This window comes from Pteropus vampyrus, unplaced genomic scaffold (assembly GCF_000151845.1).
Source record: "Pteropus vampyrus isolate Shadow unplaced genomic scaffold, Pvam_2.0 Scaffold300, whole genome shotgun sequence".
Taxonomy (NCBI): Eukaryota; Metazoa; Chordata; class Mammalia; order Chiroptera; family Pteropodidae; genus Pteropus; species Pteropus vampyrus.
In genome coordinates this window covers 1,612,353-1,636,719 of record NW_011889081.1, presented here as the reverse complement: position 1 = coordinate 1,636,719, position 24,367 = coordinate 1,612,353, and the positions used below count along the sequence as shown (strand labels likewise).

At 37.8% G+C, this 24,367-nt stretch overlaps 1 protein-coding gene and 2 pseudogenes across 1 annotated transcript in view; 2 read left to right on the top strand and 1 right to left on the bottom strand.

Moving 5' to 3' along the window:
• The window catches only part of CREBBP (CREB binding protein), a 120,903-nt gene that overhangs the window by 22,620 nt on the left and 73,916 nt on the right, over positions 1-24,367 (bottom strand). The window contains exons 7-19 of the mRNA XM_011376497.2: positions 23,326-23,428; positions 22,854-23,000; positions 21,862-21,979; positions 21,132-21,303; positions 20,772-20,807; positions 18,925-19,049; positions 18,137-18,325; positions 16,325-16,735; positions 14,762-14,938; positions 11,362-11,551; positions 7,000-7,118; positions 5,915-6,154; positions 5,384-5,472 (exon numbers count right to left, since the gene is read on the bottom strand). Of these exons, the coding sequence (XP_011374799.1) occupies positions 5,384-5,472; positions 5,915-6,154; positions 7,000-7,118; positions 11,362-11,551; positions 14,762-14,938; positions 16,325-16,735; positions 18,137-18,325; positions 18,925-19,049; positions 20,772-20,807; positions 21,132-21,303; positions 21,862-21,979; positions 22,854-23,000; positions 23,326-23,428 (2,116 nt within the window). The remainder of the gene's footprint in view (positions 1-5,383; positions 5,473-5,914; positions 6,155-6,999; positions 7,119-11,361; positions 11,552-14,761; positions 14,939-16,324; positions 16,736-18,136; positions 18,326-18,924; positions 19,050-20,771; positions 20,808-21,131; positions 21,304-21,861; positions 21,980-22,853; positions 23,001-23,325; positions 23,429-24,367) is intronic.
• LOC111730061 lies at positions 4,537-4,655 on the top strand (annotated as a pseudogene).
• Positions 19,723-19,838, top strand: LOC111730079 (annotated as a pseudogene).

Sequence of the window (24,367 nt, the reverse complement as noted above, 5' to 3'; positions counted from 1 at the left end):
TCAGTGAGGACAATGAGAGGAACAGGGGCAGGTAGGGAAGGGCAGGATTAGAGAACAGGGAAGGAAACAAATAGCACAGACATAGAGGTAAGACGCAAACACCAAGACAACACAGAGCAGAAAGCCAAGGCAAAGCATTGATTAGCATTCGGTCTCATTGCACACATCACAGGCCATCAACACTAACAACGACTGGGCTCGCTCAGTCCAGCTCCAAAATGCAAATGTTTGCAAGGAGTTGTTAATACTAGAATTGCAAGGAGCCTAAATTTAGGAGTTTAAATTTTGTTATTACTTAGAGAAAATCAAATATAACTCCAGGGTTTGAGATTGAAAAATTTACTTTGAACAAAACAGTGTGACAAAAGGCCTTAAAAAAGCAATTTAAACTGAAATAGCTTTACTTTTTAAAATGAAAAATTTATGCTTGACAGCAATTCAGATATTTTATTTCTGATATTTAAGCCAGATCTTTAAAGGTACAAGTATGTTCAGCACCAGAACTGGTTTTAATTTTTTTCCTGTTATTTTTCTCATGTTAATCACTTAGTTAATTAGGTTACAATACAAATGAAACCAAATCCATATTCTAGACAAACATTTAACAGAAATGCAATCGGGGTCAAAGACTTTCCAGCCATTTATCAATAAAAATATGCAGAGAAAAAGCTGTGATATATTGTATAAACAATACAATATATGTAAATACACGAACAATGTTAAATACTTTTAAAATCAATTCTAGGCTTTGATTTAAACTTTTTTGGTACTGGGACCAATCATTCATCAATCTGAGATACTCAGTGATTGACTGCTCTGACTTGGTGACAATCCAAGTTAAGCAAATTTAGAGTTAATCTTTAAAGCACAATCTGCATTTGAGAAATTATCCATAACCCCAATTTCTTATAAGATAATACAGAGCCTCAGCTCAAGCTATCAAATAAGAACAATTAAAATAAAAACTATAAATGTTTGGAAAGGACACAAATAAGAAATCAACAAAAATGCAGGCTGATGCTGCATAAAACAAGATGGGCACACAAGAATACTGTAAAAATAAACAACTTGAATGGAGGTGACTTATACAAGCAAAAAGGATGAATATAAGGTAGCAACAGCAGCACAATAAAATGCAGTTTTAGTGCTCAAAACTATGTCTACAAGATGCCAAGAGGATTAGTGTTAAAGACACTATGACGAGACTTGGAGTGCCACACTGAACCAACAAGCGCAGGAGATACGGCAGCTTGCAGTTTCACTCACACACGCACACAAAGCTACAAACGACTGAGAGTCACACCGCCTGGCCAGTTTGTTTTCATTACTAAAACAGGTCCCCCTCAAGTTCTAATTCTAATCTTAATTAAGCACACTGATCATTTTGTCTGCTATATTTCACTCACTAAATATATACAGTAAATTAAAGGCATAAAATTTTAGAGCATGCACACATCCCAAGATTATATAATTTTTCAGTTTATTGATGAGGAACATGACAGACTCCCTATGGGTAGCAACTGGATTAATTCTTGCTGGGACCTGTTTTTTTTAGGACTAATTCAATTAATGAATTCTACCAAGATTCATAAAAACTCTGACTAGGAACAGACAGATTAACATTGCTGTTTTATAAAAAGATACCCCCCCTCCCCCGCAATGAACTATGTATGCAACATTCTGGCTATTCACTATTTTGTCAATATTCCTATGGAGCCTTCAAATCATGCATGAAAAGAATTTCCATGTGCAGGAAGACATGATCATCACTGGCAAGAAAGAAAGTACAGAAACTATAAACCAATTCTGTGGCAACCAGTATTCAAAAAAGATATCCCCTCGATGCCAAATATTTCCCTTTTAAAAATAAAACTTAGAACTGAGTGTTCCAATTCATTTTATGATTAAACGTACAGCTACTGTGGGCTAGCTAGAAGAGGACCACTGACTACATTTAGAAATGAAATTGCCACAGTAATTACATGAGAGCCTCAATGGTTTTAAAATCCTGGACAATTCTTAGCTTTTTTTAAAGAAGGACATCAAGTACTGCAAAAGCCAGAAAACAAGAAACATAAACCCATTATTTTCCAATGGAGGAAACTGGCCCAGGATGAAACACTAATGGCTGAACGGCTGCACGTGGAGTGGCCGTGGAAACCTATACTCTGTGTGTAACTAACTCCCATCCCCAAAGAACCTCAGGATCAGAAAATGGGAGGGACAGAGTATTAACACACACTAGTCCCAAAGCAATGCCAGAGAATCGAACCTGTTGAGGTTTAACAAGGTAGTGGTGGTGGTGGTGGTGGGTAGGGACTCACTCTAATACCCTTCTGAGAGATGACCATGGCCCAGGGAAGGGAGCATAGTCACCCATCTACTCAAATTGACTGAAACCACCCTGGCAATCAGTGAGTGACAGATGTTAACGCCAGATTGCCCCTATCTTATTACCTAATCCAAACTTTATTCATCCTGGAAATACAAAACAGTTCAGAAATTCACTTTTCACTGACATTCTGCTTTGTGTGAAGGAAGCAGTTTGATGAACATGAGAAATACTTCACATAGTCTGATGATGATGTATATCTGGGTACCTAAAGTTGCCACAATGTAACTGCACAGTTTATCTGTAAGGGTAATTTAATGTCTGGAGTAAATTTTCAAATGCAGATTGTTTTAAGTACCGTATCAGTAACTGGGATATCTATAGATAATATCAATCTTATTTAGAGATAACAACTAAAAAATCTATAGAACAGTTTTCCCAACATGAGTTACTCTAAAAATTTTAAAGTATGGAAACAAGTGAAAATATAACCATATTCTAATTTATATATTAGTTTCACTTGTTTAAATGGTTTATAGGATTTCTACTGTTCTAACTGCCCAAACAGTTTAGGACAATAAGTGCCAAAACAATGATTCATTATTAAGAACACCACAGTGTTCATAAATAATCAAAGTTGAGAATAAAAATGTAAGCAATTAAAATGTCCATCGCAGAATTAGGTCATTGCTTTCTTAGAATTACATGTTCATCTCAAGTTCAGTTAATCTAGAAAGCACACCTGTGAGATTCAGCTGAGAATTAGTATGCCTACACTTTTAAAATGTATTAATAAAACAGAACTTTTGTTTCCACTCTTAAGAAAAATGCATTACTTTTGTTCAGTAAAAACGAAGCTCTATATGTTAATAAAATTAGACATATCAGAACTTTCAAAACAATCATGTTTGCAGTCTATCAACAACCTCCTCTGAGGGTTCAGTAGTATACCCAGATGCTACCAACTCTATTTAACTTTAATTGCTCTCAACTTAAACATGGCAAAAATCTTTGCAAATCATCAAAGGTAGGGTCCCAAAGGACCCAGAGACAGTAAAACCAATGATAAAAAGGCCCCCAAACTTTAGAGACAGTGGTAAGCAATCTGATGTCTATTCCTTCTTCTAGAGTCAAACCGTGCTCAGTACCCAGGGGCAGGGGCATTTTTCAGGGTATAGTTAATTTTAAACTATTCCCTTAAAATTTCATAACTTTATTTTGTTTGGCATATAACAGTTTCCAAAGTGAACTCCTAATTCATTATTTCATCAAAGACTGACAACTAAGACTGTTAGGGAAGGTGTTACTGTGCCCACATCATGAACAAGAAGATTAAGCTTGATACATTATAGAATGGGCTGAAGGTTATGGGGCTAAAACTGTATATGAAGATGCCAGACTTCCAGGACAACATTTGTCACTATGGGAAAGGTTCCATCACGAAGGGACAGGTATCATTTCAAACTTTGTCTTAATGCTTCTATTGATAGAAGAATAAGCTAACACAAAAATTAAATCCCAAATGTTAAAGTATTTTCAGCAGGACAGTTGTATAGGCTGCATTTCCAGTAGAAGTTTCTTTCTGGGGACGCCCATCTTTTCCCATGTCACTATACTGAAAGCTACTGGGAACAGTGAGCTGGGCAAGGCTTAGAAACTTTTTCTTGAGACCTTTTTAGATCAGGAGATTTTCTTAAAGTATAATTTTGATGGGAGTTATCAATAATCTTGAATGTCATTAGATTTTTAAAAATTAAAATAATTAAAAAATAATTGGAAGAAAAATAATTTTAAAATTCCGAATTATTCAGGCCTGTAGACGTACCTCTAAACAAATCACAAAAAGCCCTCTACTTACCTTCTTTGAATATTAGAACATATGTAATTACTATAAGCAAACAAGATCAAAACAATTAAATCAAACTCTAATGCTGACATTTAATATTTGAACCTAAAGACGAAGAGGAGCCATTAAGCTTCTTCTGGGTCACATAAAGAATTTAGTTGCCTAATTCATAAAATGGAGGCAACATAACTGAATTTGACCAAGATTTACAACCTGCGCTTCAAAGCATAATGCTCTAGTGCTGTGGCAACATGTGGCCACTTAAATCAATAGATGTAAATAAACCTAATTTTCAAAACCACCAAACTATGAAAGTTATATTTGTGGGGGAAATCAACAACAAAATATACTATTTTCAGTCTACGGCCATACTACCCTGAATAAGTCCGATCCCATCTGATCTCGGAAGCTAAGCAGGGACGGGCCTAGTTAGCACTTGGGTGGGAGACCACCTAGGAAGACCAGGTGCTGTAGGCGTAAAAAATAAAAAATAAGGGATTATAAGCTGAAAAGGTCCTTGCAATCTGTGAGATCAACCAAGGGTTGCCTCGCCTAAAAAAAATAAATAAATAAAAATAAAATACTATTTTCATTCTCCTTCTACTTAAGATAGGAGATCTATTCTTTAGCCGTCAATACTTGAAGAGAATGGCAAATATTTCTCAAGCACATCTACTACTCACAAAATCTAAAATGGCCATCTTATACTAGGGCGGTTTCTCTTGAACTCAATAAATACGCCAGATCTCATTCTGTATTGTGCTACTAATTAAAAAACAAAGTCTATGGTTTTTATTTTTTTAACGAATTAGCACTAATGCAAGTCTGTCTCTCCATCAGACCGTCCAGGCCAAATTATCTAGGCAAATATTTACAGATGGAGTACAATGTTTCAACTTTATTTATGTCCTGAAAAAGGCACTGTCAATCTTTTTTACTCTCAACTCCAAACTCTTTCTTTAAAGAATTTATAAGAATGTACCTATCCTAGTTATGCAACAAGCAGTTTTGAACTTTAGTTTTTATACTGTAAAAACATACTTTAAGAGACTGTGGGCCTGAGTGACTGAGAAGCAGTAAAATTGTGGTTCCTTTCATTGGAACTTTGAGAAAGAAATAATGTACCTGGGCGATGATCAGACAAGCATGCCTTGCCCTAAGACCTTCTTTTTGTCCTGTAATTCAGGAAACTGCTCAATGCTTACCTATTCTGATAGCTGTAGTAGGCAGCATCGCGAGGAATTGTACAGAGCTGCTTTCCATAGCAGCACAAAGTCTGTGGGGAAAACTCATACTGCAAAAACAAAGGAAAAATACTAAAAATATATCCCATTCATTGTCATGTAACATTCTTGTCCACTACAGAGGATTAGATTCAGCTAGTAAATTATTAGTACACTGAATAGTTTTCCAACCATCTTCATAGCTATTTAAAGACATTTTTTGGATACGATGTGACAGAATTACTGAGACATTTATTATAAATACATGAATAGAGACAGGGGCAGTCAGAAATGCTTAACTCAGCATCTTCCCCCAATGTATATCTCTTGCTTTGATCACCCATTACATTGTTTTAGGAAATCAATTGTTTTAGAAAAGACCAGACTATCTGGGTACTTCCTAGCATAAAGGTGTGGCCAAAATGTTGAGTCTATCAAATCATCATACTGCTGTACCCTTTTTGGCTGGATTAACCACAAAAGTTCATTTTCCAGAAAAAGTTTAAACTATACCTTGCGTCCACAACAATATCCAAGAGACTGCATAACAGGGTCGATTTCTTGCTCAAAGACCTCTGCGAGTTTACTGCAGAACTTATAGACCCTGGACGTCTTGCGATTATAGAGCCAGGCATTGTTAAACATCAGCCAGACATCGTCCACGTACTGCCAGGGTTCCTGGTACTGCCCTGTGTCCAGCTTCCGCTTGATGGTGGAAAGGTCCATGGGGTTCTTCACAATGTCAAAGTAATCCTCAAAGACAAAAGAGTCTCAATCTAGTGGATACCCCAGATTCCAAGTGCCAGCCTTATCTGGCAGCTTTATCTTAAAATAAATTAAATATAAAAAGTACCAGAACGACTTCTGTTCTCAATAGTAAGAAATGGGAATTGAAAAGAAAACTTCTGATCTTCTGATTTTACTATGTAAAATTATAATTAATATTTTCAAGTGTGATCAAATTACTTCAAAAGCAAAGTTAAAAAAATTAAAATTGTTTAATAAGATGCTTTTTAACATAAAATAGAAAAAATGGAATTTTAATGCACTGAATTATAAAGGTAACCAAATTCACCAGACAATATGTTTTTCTAGAGATTCACTCTTGGTCCTAGCAAGCAAAATGAAATTCCAAGCCAAAAACAAAAACAGAAACAAAAACAGTTAACAATGCTTAATGGCTCTGTTGCGTATGCATGGCCTTTGTAAGACTACCCAGGGATATCAAAGAGTGAGGCCCATGTCTTTTATAACTGATGGTCACCAATTCTTTACATCCATTCTTTATAGAAAGTCTTACACAAAACCCCAACTATAAAGCTGTGTGCCAAAGCACATGGGCAGTGTACCCAGGGCTTGCTCCCCACTCACGTACCGCCCCCTCCATGGACCCTGGGGCTTCACAGAACAGGTAGGAAACACACATTTCAGTAAGACAACACACATTTTAATATGTAAGACAAAGATGTATTATCGTTTTGAGAGAAAACTTTTTTATATTAGGAGAAAAATCTTTATAACAAGTCTCGTTATTTTATCCAATTTTAAGAAATAAAACATGGATATTCATGAGTTATACTGATAAAGTTATAACTTACTGGAATTCCTAGGAGCTGGGGATCTACAGGCTGCCGAAAAGGTAAGGACTCTGGATCCTGTCGATACAGTGCTTCTAGGGTTGGCATAAGAGCCTGGCGCAACTCCTCCGGCTTAAAGACTACAGTTAGAAAACATCAGGAAACGACACTATTTACAAGGAACTCAGACTCCTCCCCCATGACATTTCAGAGAAGGTCTGATTCATCTCCCTCCCAGCCTTGAAGCATTCTCACATTCAGCAGAGTCAACGAACATTCTAAAGCTGCAACTCAGTGTTTCTAAAAACAGTAATATTGGGGTTTTTAAAAACTCCATCCAACCAAGTGCTGTAGGCGTAAAAAAAAAAAAAAAAAAGTTAAAAACTGCATCAAGTTATGGGGCAAAATACCACATGGAGAAGTTTGCTTCTTCAATGAGAGAGTTCCAATGTTAAAATTGTGTTGGAACAGAAAATGAAGCTCACTCCTGAATCTGCTTCATTGATCAAATGGTGGTAATAAAGGCATTTTACTGGAAAGAACCTTTCCTCCTCTGATGAAACTTTCCTGTCCTTGGCTAAAGTAAACTCAGACCACCTGAGACAAATGGTTTTGTCCTACAACCTCACAAATGTGTACAATGATAGAGCTATAAGAAAAAGTATTTTTCCCTCCCACATTTACCAATGCCCATTTATCAGCCATCCCATTTCCTAATACACTTTCTGTTGTCACTGATCCAAGGACAAACACTAGCTGCCAAATACATTCAAGACAGTACATTCATACAAAATCCAAATGAGTTCTAATGACATGGAAAAATGTGCACAAAAACCTCTGAAGGCAAGAGGCAGGCCAATCAGTAGTGTGTGTGTTATGATCCCACCTCTCTCACACACATTCCTGGAAGATAAAAAAATGACTGAATAGAGACAAATACAGCAAAGATGTTCTGATGACTTGGGTCATAAGTGATTTGAGATTTCTTCTTTAACAAAATTTTGTGTGTGTGTGTGTTTTTGAAAAGACTTTCTACAACAGATATGTGGTAAACTGTAATTTAAAAATCAGATTAAAATATCATAAACATTTAAAGTTCCAGTTGGGAAGTAGCATGCATCGAGTATACTGAGAGATAAAAACTATGGCACTGGGAAGTTTCTCAAGAGTTTACTGCCATTATAGCCAAAGACTGCCCAGTTTCCTGACTGACTTCCTGTGGAAAAGGGACAACTGACTGCATTAGACCTGGGACGGTTGCAAGTCAGTGAGCATGTGAAACACCCCAGTGCAGAGCTCCCCAATGGACATTCCCCTTGGAAACAAACATGTGAATCCTGCTTTCAGCAACCTTTTCTTCCATTTTCTTTATAAGAAAACAATTATTTAATTAATAGATTTTTCATTCTTCTAGACTAGGAGTCAGCAAACTCTGACCCACAGGCCAAATTTGTCTAGCCACCCACCTCTGTGAGGCCTGTGAGGTTAGAATGATTTTTATGTTTTTTTTTAATGGTTGGGAAAAAAGAACGGTATGTCATGATATGTGAAAATTACACAATATCAAATTTTACTCTCCAAAAATAAAACTTTTTTGGAACATAGCTGTGTTCATTTGCTGAGATGTTGTCTGTGGCAGCTTTCACCCTACAATGCGGAGTTGAATAATTGAAAACGAAACCTTACGATATGCAAAGCCTAAAATATTTACAGTCTGGCTCTTTCCAGGGAAAGTTTGCTGACCCTGCTCTAGACCTCATCACCTCCCTAGTGGTATCAAAGTGACATGGTCTCACATGTAGCTACTTTGGGAGATTGTTCATTCCTTCATCCCTTCATCAAAAATTTGTTCAATATCTATGCCAAGGAAGAAGCATGTTCAAATTCCTGTCTTTACTACATTGATGTAATAAGATACCAAATGAGCAGAAGTAGAAGTCAGAGCTATATTTGAAACTCTGCTACTGATGAGTGTGGTGTGCCTTCTCTATACAACCAGCATGGTGCACACGAGCAGTCCTTGAAACATAGTTTACAGACACCATGGAGACCCCAGTGCTGTCTAATATGGTACTCACCAGCCATATGTGGCTAAAGCTAAATGAATTAATACTGAATAAAATAAAGAATTCACTTTCTCAGTCACACTTGTCACATTCCAAGTGCTCAGGAGCCACATGTGGCTGGTGACCACCATAATGGGGAGCACAGACACATAACACTGTCACAGAAGTTCTAGCACTGCTCTAGGCCCTTTCTAGAGTTCTGTGAAATCAAATTTATTTCCATAATATAAAACACCTTTCGCGATAACAGTAAGTCATTATTTGCCTTTTTGTGCTGTGTTGAAATTTGCATAGATGGGGCACAAGCAGCAGGGAATAAAATTCCTAGCATGGAAGCCACACCAAACCCAACTTAGTAGTCACTGCAACCTTCACTGCTACGATGCACACACAGGGAAAAACGCTACTTGCACTTAAGAATATCCTTAATGAAGTAGTAAAAATTATTACTTTTGTTAAACCTCAACCCTCGGCTACATATCTTTTATCCTGTAAAATAAGAAGGTGGCAATAAAGCACTTCTGCTGTATGCAATGCTTGTCTTGAGAGAAAACACTTGTTTTGAGTAATGAGAGCTAAAGTCACTGTTTTGTTTTTTCACGAAACACATAAAAATGAGAAGAATGACTGAGAGACAATGTACTGTTATTCAGATCTGGGTATGTAGCAGTTTCTCAGAAATGAACAAAGTGGGTCAGTTACTTCAAGGACAACTAACAGTATATGTTGCCAATGACTCTTAATAAAAATTAGAATTCTGAAAAACTTGTATCTACTATGAGAGCTTGACAGCTTCTCAAAATTTATAAGACTTTTTGAAAGATTCTTAGCGATGTTAATGAATGTGATTTTAAAAAAATATTACACAGTGAAATATGTCAATATTTGGAAGATCTCCATAATTCAGTGAGCCAAATTCCAAGATGACCAAAGGATCATGTTAAAAAGAATCATGCAAGGTATAAGATCCATTCGAAGTACAAAACAGACAAATGGATTCTAATGTCAGAATATGAAAAACTGAGTGCTAAAGATTCAGATTTCACACTGCAATTAATCCTTAAGAAACTTCCACATGTTGAGTTTTGATGTAGCATCAAAAAAGAACATTAACAATTATTTGAAAAGGCTATTATTCCTCCCTTTACCAACTACCTAAGTGAGACTGGAATCTCATTTCATGTACTTCAACCAAACAATGTAATACAATAGTGAAGACAGAGGCAGATATGAGAATCCAGCTATGTTCACTTAACTCTCTGAGTCACAAAATACAAAAACAATGTCACTACACTTACTAATTACATTCGTTCTGGAAAAGTTATTTTTTATAAAAATGTGTTATTTATGGGTGTCATGTAGCAGCTTTGTTATTTTTAAATGAATTAAATATTTTAAAAATTTCTAATAGAGTTAACGGCGTTGCTTGCAAATAGAGTAAACAGCAATAGATAATCCACACAAACAAAAACTCTCTGGAGTCCACAATTTTTAGGAATATAAGTCTGAAACCAAAATTTACAGAACTGCCATACTCCATATACTCCAGGGTTCCTTCCAGTGGCAAAACTATACAATAACAGACTAACATTTCTCTGCCATCTTTTACAAATGTAATACCTGCAGCACTGACCTTCCTGAGCCCCGTTTTACATTTCCAACAGTCACCTGACAATTTTCTGATGCCCTACTACCTCCTTACTTTTTGGATACATCTCATATAAATTCCACCCAATTTGTACTGTGAGGCTTGCTCATCTTTACAGTTTGGAACCCAAAACATCTTCACTTACTTGCCTCCTGTATTCCTGCTGCACTAAGTCACTGGGTCCCACTGCACCATCCCCTTACTATGGGCACTTAAGTTTCCTAGCTATAGAAGCAGAAGCCTACAAGCTCCAGTGAACACGTGTGTTGCCATGGTGATTATTTCCCTAACACCATGGCTTTCAGTCATTTTCCTGATCAAATCCATCAGTGGTTGTTCATGCCTTGCCGAGTAAAGCCCGGGATCCCTGGCCTGCTCAAGGACTCGGATGCAGTTTCGACTCTGGCTCCGCAGCTATGATATCTCAGAAGACGGCTCTGCCTCGGACTGCCCCATAGAGCTAAAGTTTGTTTCTCATTCCTGCCATGTACTTGCAGGTTCCCAGGCTGGAGTCCAGCTCTGAGTGATCACTTCTACTTGAAGAATGGCTGGCAAGAAATATAAAAGCGGAGATGAAATCCTTTTTCTGCTTTAGCTTTCAATCTACAGTGTGGAACCACATTATGGAAAAGCAGCACAGTTCAACGAGTTCAAGAAAGCACAACCTACTTTTTTTGCGTGGCTGCGAAGGAGACGCTGACTGGGAGGCGGCACCATTAGCGGCACTCTCTTCTTCTTCTTTAGCTTCTACTTTTACTTCTGGCTTCTTTTCATCCACTTCCATTGGTTCTGATTTCTGCTCTGTTGTATCTGATTCTTCTTTAACTTGGGAAGATCCTTGTAGATCCTCCTCCATCATCTTGAGAAAAACAAAATGACAGATAATGATATACAAATATCAAAGACTTTTATTCTAATTCGGCATTATTGGAAGGCTCTTAAAGATCTACAGGCTTGTTAAAAACCTCCCCTAGTCAGAGCTGCATTTATCATTCCTTTTCTCTCGCACAAGAAAGAATAGAGCATTTGGTGTCAGTTGAGTCGCTTTAATACAGTATCAGTACAATTATAGTCCTAATTAAAAAATTTACATACTGATATGCTTAAAAATTACACGTACAAATACATACCATCACCTGCTCAGTAGTTTTACATATAGATATTTCTAGTTTGGAACAGAAATCTCCTTAAAAATTGAGGCAAGGATTGAAAACCAAATTGCTCAGAGGGACAGGCAGGTGAAGTAAACAAATGCAACAGGAGGTATGGTGTGAGACAGCAAGTAGTAGTAGAGACTCTGGCCATGGCTGGTGCTCCCATCCAGATTGCTGCCACAGAGGACTACAAACACAGTGCTTCTCATTTTTCAAGAAAAGCCAGAAATCTAGAATTTAATTTGTAATTCTCCGTTTTAAAAAATATTGTGTGAGTCAAACAAAACACATTTGTAGGCTGAATTCAGCCCAGTCTGCCAGTTTTCAACTTCTGCCACAAGTTAATTAGTAAACGAATACATCTCCTCTGCAATATAACTCTGCAGAACTATAAGTGAATGAAGAACTGCAAGGAAAAAGTTACTGGATGATTAAAACATTCAAAATATAAGTCTTTTCACCTGAGTGTATTAGCTGTGGGTTTGTCATATATGGCCTTTATTATATTGAAATATGTTCCTTCTATCATAGTTTTTACCCTATGAGAGTTTTTATCATAAAAGGATGTTGAATATTGTCAAATGCTTTTTCTGAATCTACTGGAAGTATTCCTTCCTCTTTAATTTCTTGAAATAGTTTAAGAAGGATAGGTATTAATTCTTTGAATGTTTGGTAGAATTTACCAGTGAAGCCATCTGGTCCTGAACTTTTATTTTATCTAAAATCCGGAACAAGCTAGGATGTCCACAATCACTACTTCTATCAACATAGTATTGGAAGTCCTAGCCACAGTAATCAGACAAGACAAAGAAATAACAGGCATCTAAAATGGAAAGGAAGAAGTAAAACAGTATTTGCAGATGACATTATACTACATAAAGAAGACCTAAGACTCTGCCAAAAAACTATTAGAACTAATAAATGACTTCAGTAAAGATGCAGAATATAGAAGCAATATACAGAAATGTTTTGTTTCTATATACCAATAACAAATGATCAGAGAAAAAAATTAAGAAAACAATCCCATTTATAATTGAATCAAAAGTATAAAATACCCAGGAATAAATTTAACCGAAGAGGTGAAAGGCCTGTACTCTGAAAACTATAGGACACTGAAGAAAGAAACTGAACAAGATACAAATAAATGGAAGGACATAATTTGCTTATAGATGGGAAGGATTAACATTATTAAAATTTCCTTACTACCTAAAGTAATATATAGATTCAATGCAATCTCTATCAAAATAAGAATGGCATTCTCAGAATTAGAACTAATCCTAAAATTTACATGGAACCACAAAAGACCCTTAATAGCCAAAGAAATTCTGAGAAAGAAAAAAGAGCGAATTATCATGCACCCTAACATCAAACTATATTACAAAGCAACAATAATCAAAACAGTATGGTATTGGGATAAAAACAGATATAGAGATCAATGGAATAGAACAGGGAGTCCAGGAATAAATCCTCACTTATATGGTTAAGAGATTTATGACAAAGGAGGCAAAGATATACAATGGAGTAAAGACTGTCTCTTTAATAAGTGGTGTCGGCAAAACTGTACAGATACATGCAAAATAGACCACTTAGTTCCTAGCAGCATCTTTTTGATATACTTCTTGGAATAAGGGAAACAAAAGAAAAATAAACAAATGGGACTACATCAAACTAAAAAGTTTTGACAGCAAAGGAAACCATCAACAAAACGAAAAAATAACCCATTGAATGGATGAAGATGTTAGCAAATAAAATATCCAACAGAGAATTAATATCCAAAATATATAAAAAACACATATAGCTTAACACTAAAAATATAAATAATCCAATTAAAAATGGTCAGAGAATCTGAATAGACATTCCTTCCAAGAAGACATATAGATGGTCAACAGACACATGAAAAGATGCTCGACATTACTAATCATCAGGAAAATGCAAATCAAAACTAGAATGAGATATCACCTCAAACCTGTCAGAGTGTCTATTATCAATAAATCAACAAATAACACATGTTGGTGAGCATGTGGAGAAAACGGAACCCTCATACACTGGTGGTGGGATTGTATTTAGTGCAGCCACTATGGAAAAGAGTATGGAGATTCCTCAAAAAATTAAAAATAGAGCTGCCATACAATCCAGCAAATTAACTTCTGGGTATTTATCTGAAGAAAACATAAACACTAATTCGAAAAGATATACGCACCCCTATGTTCACTGTAGGATTATTTACAGTAGCCAAGATATGGATGTAACCTACATATCTATCAACAGATGAATGGCTAGAGAAGATGTGGTGTTTGTGTGCATGTGTGTGCGCACGTACATACACACACACACACATACACACACAGGAATATTACTCAGCAATAAAAAGAATTATATATTGCCATTTGTGACAAATGGATGGGCCTAAAGAGTATTATGCTAAGTGAGTAAGTTAGAAAAAGATAAATACTGTATAATCTCATGTGTGGAATCTTTAAAAAACCAAACCAAATGAATTAATAAAACAAAACAGAAACAGATCCATAGATATAGAGAACAAGGTGATGGCTGCCAAAGGGGAGGGGGTGGTAGGATAGGAATACAAACAAATAAAAAACCAAAAACCAAAAAACATAAAAAATCTACAGGTATCTTTCAAAGAAAACTTGTGAAAGGTTACCATTATAATTTCAGTTTGAAAAACACTAGTTTCTAAAACAGTGCTCTCCCAAGCTTTGCATTTAAAAAACATAGAACAAAATAAAATAAAATTCAAGTGCTCTTGGTTTTGGCAGAATAAAATAAACCCGTACCTAATATCTAAAAATAAATAACCAATCTGTTTTTGATTATGGGTTCGAGTAGAAAATAGATTAAACAGGATTATTAAAAACAAAACGCAGGGATATCCATGATAGACCCCTGGCACCTACCGCAGACCCAGGCTCTGCCTTGGGTTCACCAGCATCTGGCTCAATGTCCTCGGTCTTGACCTCAGCCTTCATTTCCAGTGGTACATCAGGTCCTGGTTGCTGGGAGCTGGTTTCAGCACTGGCCACTGAGGATGGAGTGGGGACCCTGTTATCAATGCTGGCTGCTGCCTGGGAAAGCTGTGAAGAAACCAAAATCATTTAACAAGACAATATAAATGATCTTAAACTCTATTGCTCACCCAATATACAGTTTTGTGTTAGAATTTCTCAATACTAACCTAATAAACACATCTATTTGAGAGAACTGAAGAACAAAAAGCTGAAATAGAGGAGTTCTAGAGGAAGTCAACATCAGGCAGAAAAACAACTGACTTCTTTTCTAGAATGCAGAGATAGAAGTGTAGAGCTTGTACATGTGGATATAAAATTATTTTCTGGAAGTTTGCTACCTAAATCACAGACCTTTTATTTTAAAATTAATTCCCTCCAATAAGAGGATTAATGCTTATGGTTAAGAGGCTGAATTATAAATATATAAGTATATGTGTAAGAAGGGGAATTAAGCATCTATATGGAATAAGAATGTATAATTTAGTTTGTTAAATGCAAGAATAGTGGCAGTACTGGTGGCAGAAGAATAAACAACATTAAGAGAAGTAACCACTAAAAGAATTCTAAATTTTCCGAGTTTCACCCAATGAAGTTTAAAGTAAACAAGACAGTGTTAAATTAGAAAGGGATATTTAAGTGTACAGCTCATTCTCTAAGATAAATCAGCACACTTCCTATGGAGAAATTCAAATAGTAATGTTATCTTGGGATTGTTGCTGGGATTAATTTTGACATTTTATAAATAAATATCCTCAGTCACCAAGAATAAAATGAATTTGTTTCAGGGGGAGGAATTTTCTAAGTTAGACTGATAAGAAAATGGATACTAAGATTTCAGTGGTAACTGCGGAGGGACATGGAGGTGACAAGAGGGCAGCCTCAGGTCTCTGGGTCAGTGGGGCAGTCCAGCCTAAGAGAGCACATAGACTGGGCATTGCCCACAGGTCCACAGAGGACTAGGTAGATCTGAGCCACAGGAAGTACTAAACTGGGTCTGCCATTTTGTCATAAAAAAGAAAAGGCTTCTAAGTTTGAAAACAAGTCTGATGGGCAAGATCAAAGCACATACAATCAGGAATGTGACTAAATATTCGTGATGTTAGGAGAAAAACTACCAAAACTCAGAAGACATCAATCTAGAACCAATAATGAATGGGAAACACACTGCTCCTATATACAGGTAGTTTAAAAAGTCTTCAAGGACCTATATGTGATTTCTTTATAATTGCTGATTTTTGCAAACTCATTTAATTAGGAAAGATAATCGTTAAGTCATGTCCTGCCAAACAGCCTTTGGAGCCAATGTCGGAAACAAAACACAGCTCATTATGGTTACAGTGTAGTTACTTTTGGGGGTTGCACTAAGATGCTGCAGCAACTTCATGACAATTTTTTATGAGAAAGCTCTCATCTAAGAGTCTCAGACCAAAGATGACAGACTAAGAGGCTTACCGGTGTGCCAGGAGGCTGGCCATGCACAGGAGTCGGCTGCTGCTGAGATGACTGAGGGGTAGCCACGGATGGGGGCTGGACTGGGGTCTGAGGCTGCGGGGTCACCTGGGCTGCTGCCTGGACTGTAGGGGTGCTCTGGGCTTGGCTAGCACTGGGCACTGAGCCGGGAGTTGGGGTGGGAGTCTGCCCGGAAGACGAGACAGGAGTTGATGGCTGGGTAGGAGCTGCTGGCTGGGGAGGAGTCATCCCAGGTGCCGTCGGATGCTGGAGAGATGGCATGCCAGCAGCTGTGGAAGCAGGAGGTGGCGTCTGGTGCAATGGTGATTGTGTCACTGGTGGGCAAGGTAGCTGGCTAGCCTGGGGCCCAAGCATGTTCAAGGGGTTAGGAAGAGCAGCACCAGGCACCTGTCCCTAACAGAGGGAATAGAGTATGTTAAAATTACTTCCCCCATTTAAAAATGAGGCAACAGATTTGAGGAATTAAATATATGAAAATCTAATCATGGTTTCTGAAGAGGTCTGCTGGTTTCACAGTTATGTTTCATTTGTAAAAATGTACTGAGCTTTAGACTTATCATAACATGCACCTTCCAATAAAGTTAACACTATAAACGTTTCCCATACTTTGATTTATATAACTGTCAAAATCTCTAGCTTATACAAACACATATACCTTTAGTTACTAGCTTATGTTCCATAACATCCTTAGACCAATAAAGAAGGTATTCATCTTTTTTTAAAAAATGAGTTATTGAAACATTGAAATGTTTCAGTGAAGTGGTTTCTAAAATGGGGACACCCTTCAGAATATCTGTAGACAACTGAAAAAGCAACTGTGAATTACTGATCTAGAATGGGGGGGGGGGTTGCAAACTATTGCCCATGGACAAATCCAGCTAGGTGCCTGTTTCTGTACTAAAGTTTTACTGAAACATAGCACATCCATTCATTTATGCACTAATGAACATGGCAGTGGCTGCTTTAGCACCACAACAGTGAAGTAAGTAGTTAAGAAAAAGAGTATATGGCCCACAAAGTCAAAAATACTTAACAGGACAAATCTCCTAACTTGTTATAAAAAAATGACACGTTATGGAAATTAAGAATTAATTAATAGGTATTTAGTAAGTAAATCTAGTGTAGTCAATGACTTATTCAATGTTACTTCATGTTAAAAAATTAAAACATAAATTTTAAATTTCAGGGGAAGATCTGGCCTGTTGTAAATACATGTACATCTGTATACATCAGCACTCTAATGCACTGTAATTGACAATTAGCAAAAAGAGAAAAAAAAAGCAGTAAAATGAATGGAAAATAGTTCTCTTTGGCTTTAGACAGAATAAGTAAAAACACAATCAATAAGAGAGATCCAGTTAGCCTGACTTCACCTGGGCAGTTCAGAGACAGGCAACAGGATACACATATCAAATCATTACCAGTAAACTCAAGGAGCCTTTCCTCACTCTTTAAAATTTAATGTTTCTCAGGATTACATATTAAACTGAGAATTCAAAAGACACAAATAAAAACCAAGAAAATGACAACTAAAAACCCACAAATCAAAACACAAAACCCACAAGCCAAAAACCATGATCCATTTGCATGAAATTCACCCTGAGATGACAAGAATAATTCCAAACAAGGTAAAAACGACAGGATGAAATGAGGAAAAATCAAGAGATGCTAAAAGATAAAAATAAAATGTGTAGTCTAGAATTCTAATTTCCATGAAATAAGACATGCTCAGGTTAGTAGGAAGCTGAGGCTACATCAATGTAGGCAGTACAAAGGCCCAAAGGTAAACGGTACCTGTGACACGCCTGTCTGGGCCGCTGGTTGCCCCATGCCTACACTGTTCACACTCATTGCCCCACTGGATGATGGGAACTGGTTCTGTGGCAGAAACTGGTTCTGCGCAGGCGCCTGGGCCATCATGTTGTTGGCATGTGCACCCATCATGTTTGGAGGCTGAGGCATTCGGGAAGGAGAAATGGCCATCTAAAAGACAACAAGTATTATTGAAAGTTTAGAGGACAAAGGCTAAAGTCTTCAAGATAAACTAGAAGAGACAGAAATCTTAAATCCTTCCTCCCTCTCAGGAAGAGAACCATCTTCTGGCTCCCAAGCACTTTGTCTGCTTTCTCATACAAAGGTCTCTAATGAGCCGGCTTCAGATTGTTCTCTGGATAGCAATCAATAACGTGCTATAATTTCAAGTTCAAAATATGTCTTTATTAGTTCTCTGAAGCATCTGGAAAGTAGCCTCAGGAGAGTAAGCTCTAGGAGTCAACAGACACCGACAAGTCCCTCTTTGGTTACAAATCTGAGGCTGCCTACACCATCATTAGAACTCTCGTGTTCTCAGAGTCACAAGTTCCTATGAATTTAGCATTTTAATAAAAATAAATAGTGGTCAAATAATTTTCATTACAGTAATGAAGACCAAAGGAAGAGAGATGAAGGAAATAAAGCATAACCCAAATCCAAAGAAACAGGTACCGTAAGCTTCTAGACAATCTACAATTTCACTGCTTAGAGAATATTCCTTATTTGGGCAAGGCCTTCTCAGCACAGCTAAGGCAAGTAGAAGGACTTACCCCTGGAACGGAGCCCATGCTGTTCATTGGGACAGAGTGGTTCATGGGGGATGCTGCGCGCGGTCCCATGGGAGCTTGTGGCAACTGTACATTCCCCAAGGACATCGGATTAAATGAATTTATCCCTGGAAATGTACCCACAATGGTTCATTAGGAAAAGCATCCACAGGAAGAGAATTACAACTCAACGAACTCTAAGCAAAATAAGGTGGAACACATACGCAACACATATAACTGAGAGGAAATCACCCAGTTAATCAGGTAAGACGGTTAAGTAACAGATTTCTCACATCCAGGAAAAATGGCACCAATGGAGGTGAGGGTGGTATGGTGGTGAAGCTGGTGTGGTGCTGGTGGTGGTGATGGTAGTGGGGACAGGACAGAACAAAGAGATGAGGGTAGAAAGCCAGGTAAACCACAAAAGCGAGGCCAAGGAAGCACTGATCAGGATGGCAGCACTTTGCACAAAAGCACCAAAGCAACTAAGGACATGAGGCTGCATTGGGAAGGTACTATCAACAACTATGGAGGAGGTGAAACTTAAGGCCAGGGCGCCCATTTGGGTCAAATTCTCACTAATGCCTTCTGGAGTACCTAGCTCCTATCTCCTCTCCATCCCCATTACTCTCTTCCACTCTCGGCCTCTCCTAGCTCTTCAGATGGGTTTACATTTATTATTAGAATTTGGGATAAGACTCAAAATATGGGACGTAGTTCTACAGTGTAGCAGTTAATTAGCACGTCTGCTTTACACGCAGAAGGTCCTGGGTTTGCGACCCCGTGGAGCCATGGTCCATGGTCTACGGCCATGCCACCCTGAACAAGCCCGATGTCTGATCGCGGAAGCTAAGCAGGGTCAGGCCTGGTTAGTACTTGGATGGGAGACCACCTAGGAAGACCAGGTGCTGTAGGCATAAATAATAAAAAAAATAAAAATACTCAAAATATGGTTTTAATTTTGCACGAATATTAAGTGTTTAGAAAGTGCCCAAGGGTGGCCAGTTCTCAACCTTGGCCTCCTCTCTACAGACTCAAAAGATCTCATTTTCACAATACCCTCACTGTCCTGGGGCTGCCCACAGTCTGTCAAGAATGTCATACCGTAAAAGATACCTCAACTAGCCGCCAAGTATCTCTAGACCATGGCCTCTTGTTCTCTGTAATTTCCCACAATCCTCTGTAAACTATTTCCTCTATAATATGAGCCTATCTACCATGTCTTTTTCAGTATACATTAAGATTTCCACAATTTTATTTCACAGCCTGTAAAAAATCCTACTGTTCAATTCTCAATTTGATAAGAACTGCAAAAGGTTTGAAATGCCCCTCGTCCCCAAACTCCCAAACTAAAATGACTGCTTCAACCAAGTAAAAACTATAAAATTTCAACTTGAGAAAGAACCTTTAAAGTTGTTCAGACCAGCTGCCAGTACCCCAGCCAGCTATAGACTGAGTACAAGCCCTCCTGGCTATGCTTGACTGCCTGCGCTTCCAAGGCCCAGAGTAGCCACTGCTCTTTCTCCACCTCGATCCCAGTGGTACTTGCTGCCCAGGACTGGCTTGACACCCTCTCCTCTCATTTATTCAGAAATGTTTCCTTCCCCCACCTATAACGCTTTTTTGGGAGACTAAATCCGACTCCAAATCTTTTTAGAAATCTTTTCTATGATCTCCTAACTTCCAAATACAACCGATATTTGTACTGCCTGTGGAACTAATTCTGCTAATCAGCAAAAAGAAATGGAAGGAATAAGAACTACAAATAAATAAAGGGGGGATGGGGAAAAACCAATATACTTTGTGACTACTGAATGGTAAACCAAAATATGATTCAGAGAAATAAATACCTTGCATACGATTCACTGGCAGGGGCATGGGCCCATCTGCAATGGCAGAAAAAAAAATGGTTATTTAAAATAATTCTTGACTTAGGAATAAGGAACTTTATCTTGAGGACCTCTAACTTAAAGGGAAAACCAGCGACAGGTCCAGAAGCATTGTGCATTCTGATACCAGTGCACCCTTTAAAGGGCCTCTCCATGAGAAACTCAATGTCCAAAAACAGGCCAATGCACAGTGTCATGGCCACTATCACAGTTTTGGGCTTCCTGAGAACATAATTCCATATACTTAGAAACACACTCCAAACACAGAAGATAAAACAAGCAAACAGACTAATGGCTGGTAGAAGGAAATGAAGTCCTTACTTGGAGGTCTCACAGGTTGTGGCTGTGGAATCCCAGGGGGCTGTGCCCCTGGGGCTGGTAAGGCTGGCTGGTTACCCAAGATGCCTTGTTTGTGTAAACGTGACCTTCGTTTTTCTTCTAGTTCTTTTTGTATCTTGTAGATTTTCTCTGCTAATAAGTGATAGTATTCATCCTAAAAAGCGGTAACATTCAATATTAGGCAGTCCAAACTATAAAAAACAAAAGATGTTTTGCATGTTCTAAAAAGCTAATGAATTTTTAAATTAAGTACATTAATTAAAGGTAAGTATTCAATACTTCTAAGTAATAAAACAAAGGCCCAAATTCTTATTGAACTACTAGTTATCCCACAGGACTTAACAGATAGTAGGTACTAAAAGCACCGTTACATTTCATTCCACAGCTGAACCTCTTCTTCGATATTCATTGGTGCTGGCAATAACACAGTATGAGCATTATAAACAATGTCCACATGGATGTGGACATGACATCCATGGTAAAATGCAATTTCATAAACCTTATTTATCACTATAGTGGTGACATTGTAGTTAAATAAGAGAGTTGTGCAGGGACCTCATGTCTCATCTAGGAAGTCTCCCTGGTCAGTCTCCTCAAGGTGATGAATCCACCTAACTAACGCATGTGCCATTTCCAGACAATAAGCCAGACAGATAGAGGCTGTTACATCTACTGTAGGTGTTGTGCAGGCTAGAACACATGTGCAACCTACCCGGCTGTTGGCAGACTCATACATGTCCCCTTCTACTTTCTTAGCGTAGGCCACTAGGTTCTCCATGCGGCGATCCTTCAGAGCTGCAGGGTCGGGTGTTGGGAAGATGGCTTGGACGCTGAAAGAACACCACAGTCTATCAACCCATTTCAATACAACATCCGTATCTTGCCATTTTATATGACATGGAAAGAGAAGCTCATCTACCTACAGGGGCGATACACTGTTGAGAGAAACCCCAAATCTCTCTCACCTAATATATGAGTATAGAAATAAAGTTACTCTCTAGAGACAATACTGACCTGTTGACTTATCTACAAGTCAAACACAATATTTTGCTTTACAATAAGTGCTGGGTCATCTCGAAAATAATATGATTTTAAATTCCTAATTTTTAAACTATTTATTACAAAAATTTTTAATTAAAATAATGAAGAAAAAAGCTCCAAGGGAATCGAGTTGGTCAACTTCACCTTCAATTTAACTTAACTAGCTCAAGAAAGTTAACTATTAACTTTCTGTATGTTAACTGACTGTGTATGATGGTACTGTCATGCCATCTGTATTCACTAGACCTAAATTCCCCCAATTCTCAGGGATCTCCACAACTATAATCTTGAGCCATAAAATAAGACAAAGCTTCTGAGCTAATCCCAGCTCCCTCATGCATCCCAGGGCTCAGAGGACAGGTCTGGCTGCACTAGGAGTCTTGGCCTCTGTAACATAGGTCACAGTTCACGCCCTTCTCCAGGACAGAGCTGTTAATGTTCTGATGCATCCCCGACAGGGACACAGGGTCTGGAATTCTCTGACTTGCCAGCAGTACCTGCGGCTCCCTAAACAAGGATGTGACCATCTTCAGTTGTCATCTGAGGTATAGGGGACCACTCAAGAATTAAATCAGGTATTGATAAAACTGCAAAACTGTCACGTTGCCATCAGCCACAAAATGTTTCCATCACATGAGAATAATGAGTGAGGCGGGAACATACAGTTTATGCACTAGATGGCTCCGCAGGTCCTGTGTGACATGTTCATGCCAGCTTTTCCGAACGCCAGTATTAGAAGGAGGTGCTGCTGTAGGTATAGTGCTGAGGGTTCCGATATTTCCAGAGTTGGAGCCATCATTCATCAGTGGGCTAAGGGCAGAACAAGAAAACTTCATCCATCTACTGAAGTGACTCAAATGTACTTCATTTAAATAAGGTCTTGAACCATACGAGATTTTTAAAAAGTTTATATGTTAGGAGAGCCAAACGATGTGTATACAACAAAACTGAAACCATGTTTTTTCTATTATCTACTCTACATTTGTAATTAGAAGAAAAATGGCATCTCCACCCCCACCCAAACTACTTTCTCTGCTTCATACTTAGAAAGAATCAAGGAGTTTTGTGTTATTCCCAGACAACTTGCATGTGCGACTGTCACTCAGATAGGAGCCAAATGAAACATGGATCTTACTTTGTGGCCCCAAGAGAGGTCGGAAGAGCTGATTCTGAAATCAAGTTTGGTGGCTGCTGATCTGTTGTTATTCCTCCTGCTGGAATGTTCATTGGGTTATTTCCTTTAAAGACAAGGAAAAAAAGAAATCAACCACAGCTACATTATAATACACAATTAAAAATTCTGATAACAGATAAACAACAAGTTAATATATGAATAAGTGATTCTTAATGAGTTGTAGTAATAAACACTATGGCAGCAACTCTCGGAGTTCTATTTCCAATACTGGAGTGGACGTGTATAAACTCAATTGCAGACTCCTTCCCACTGTACTTTGTAATTAAAATAAGGTATTTTTATGGAGGCTAGTTGGTATTATAGTACACTCTATGGTTGTGGAAAATACTAGAAATGATCTATTTCAGTTTCAGATTTTGGTTCTGGCTTCAATGATATCATGCCCTAAACAACTAAACTGATTTGTCACATGTGTCTTTTTTTTTTTTTTTTGCATATTAAGAAACAAAATCATAGAAATTAAGTGCAGATGAAAAAGCATAAAAGGTCAATTTGTCCTCAGTAATCTTTTTAAAGTAAGAAAAAGTTGAGACTTAGAGAAGTTAATAGTCTTGTCCCAAATTATACCATCAACAGGAGTGGAGCCACATTAGAATCAGGTCTTGAGAGTCCAACCCAGTCTCTTGGCCAGTAAAAGTTAGATATGTATTAGGGCAGTTGTTTTCCAAAGAGCAGCAAATGAGATATTTTTAATTAATCATTTTTAAGAGTGATTTTTAACGTTAAACTGCTCTATTAGGAAAAGAACAAAACTATAATAACCTTAATTTAACTTGACTGACATAACGCCTTGGCTTAAGCCTGAATTTAAAAGGACTATGTCAATTTAAAGAAAAACATTAAGGAAACAATATGCAGTGGTGGCAAAAATTGTGAAAATGTGTGAGCAAATGACCACATGTTGGCAAATAATGGGTTAAGATGACAATACTAGTACACGGAGAAGACTGAGTCAGGAGAGATTTTCTGAGACTCTTGTTAA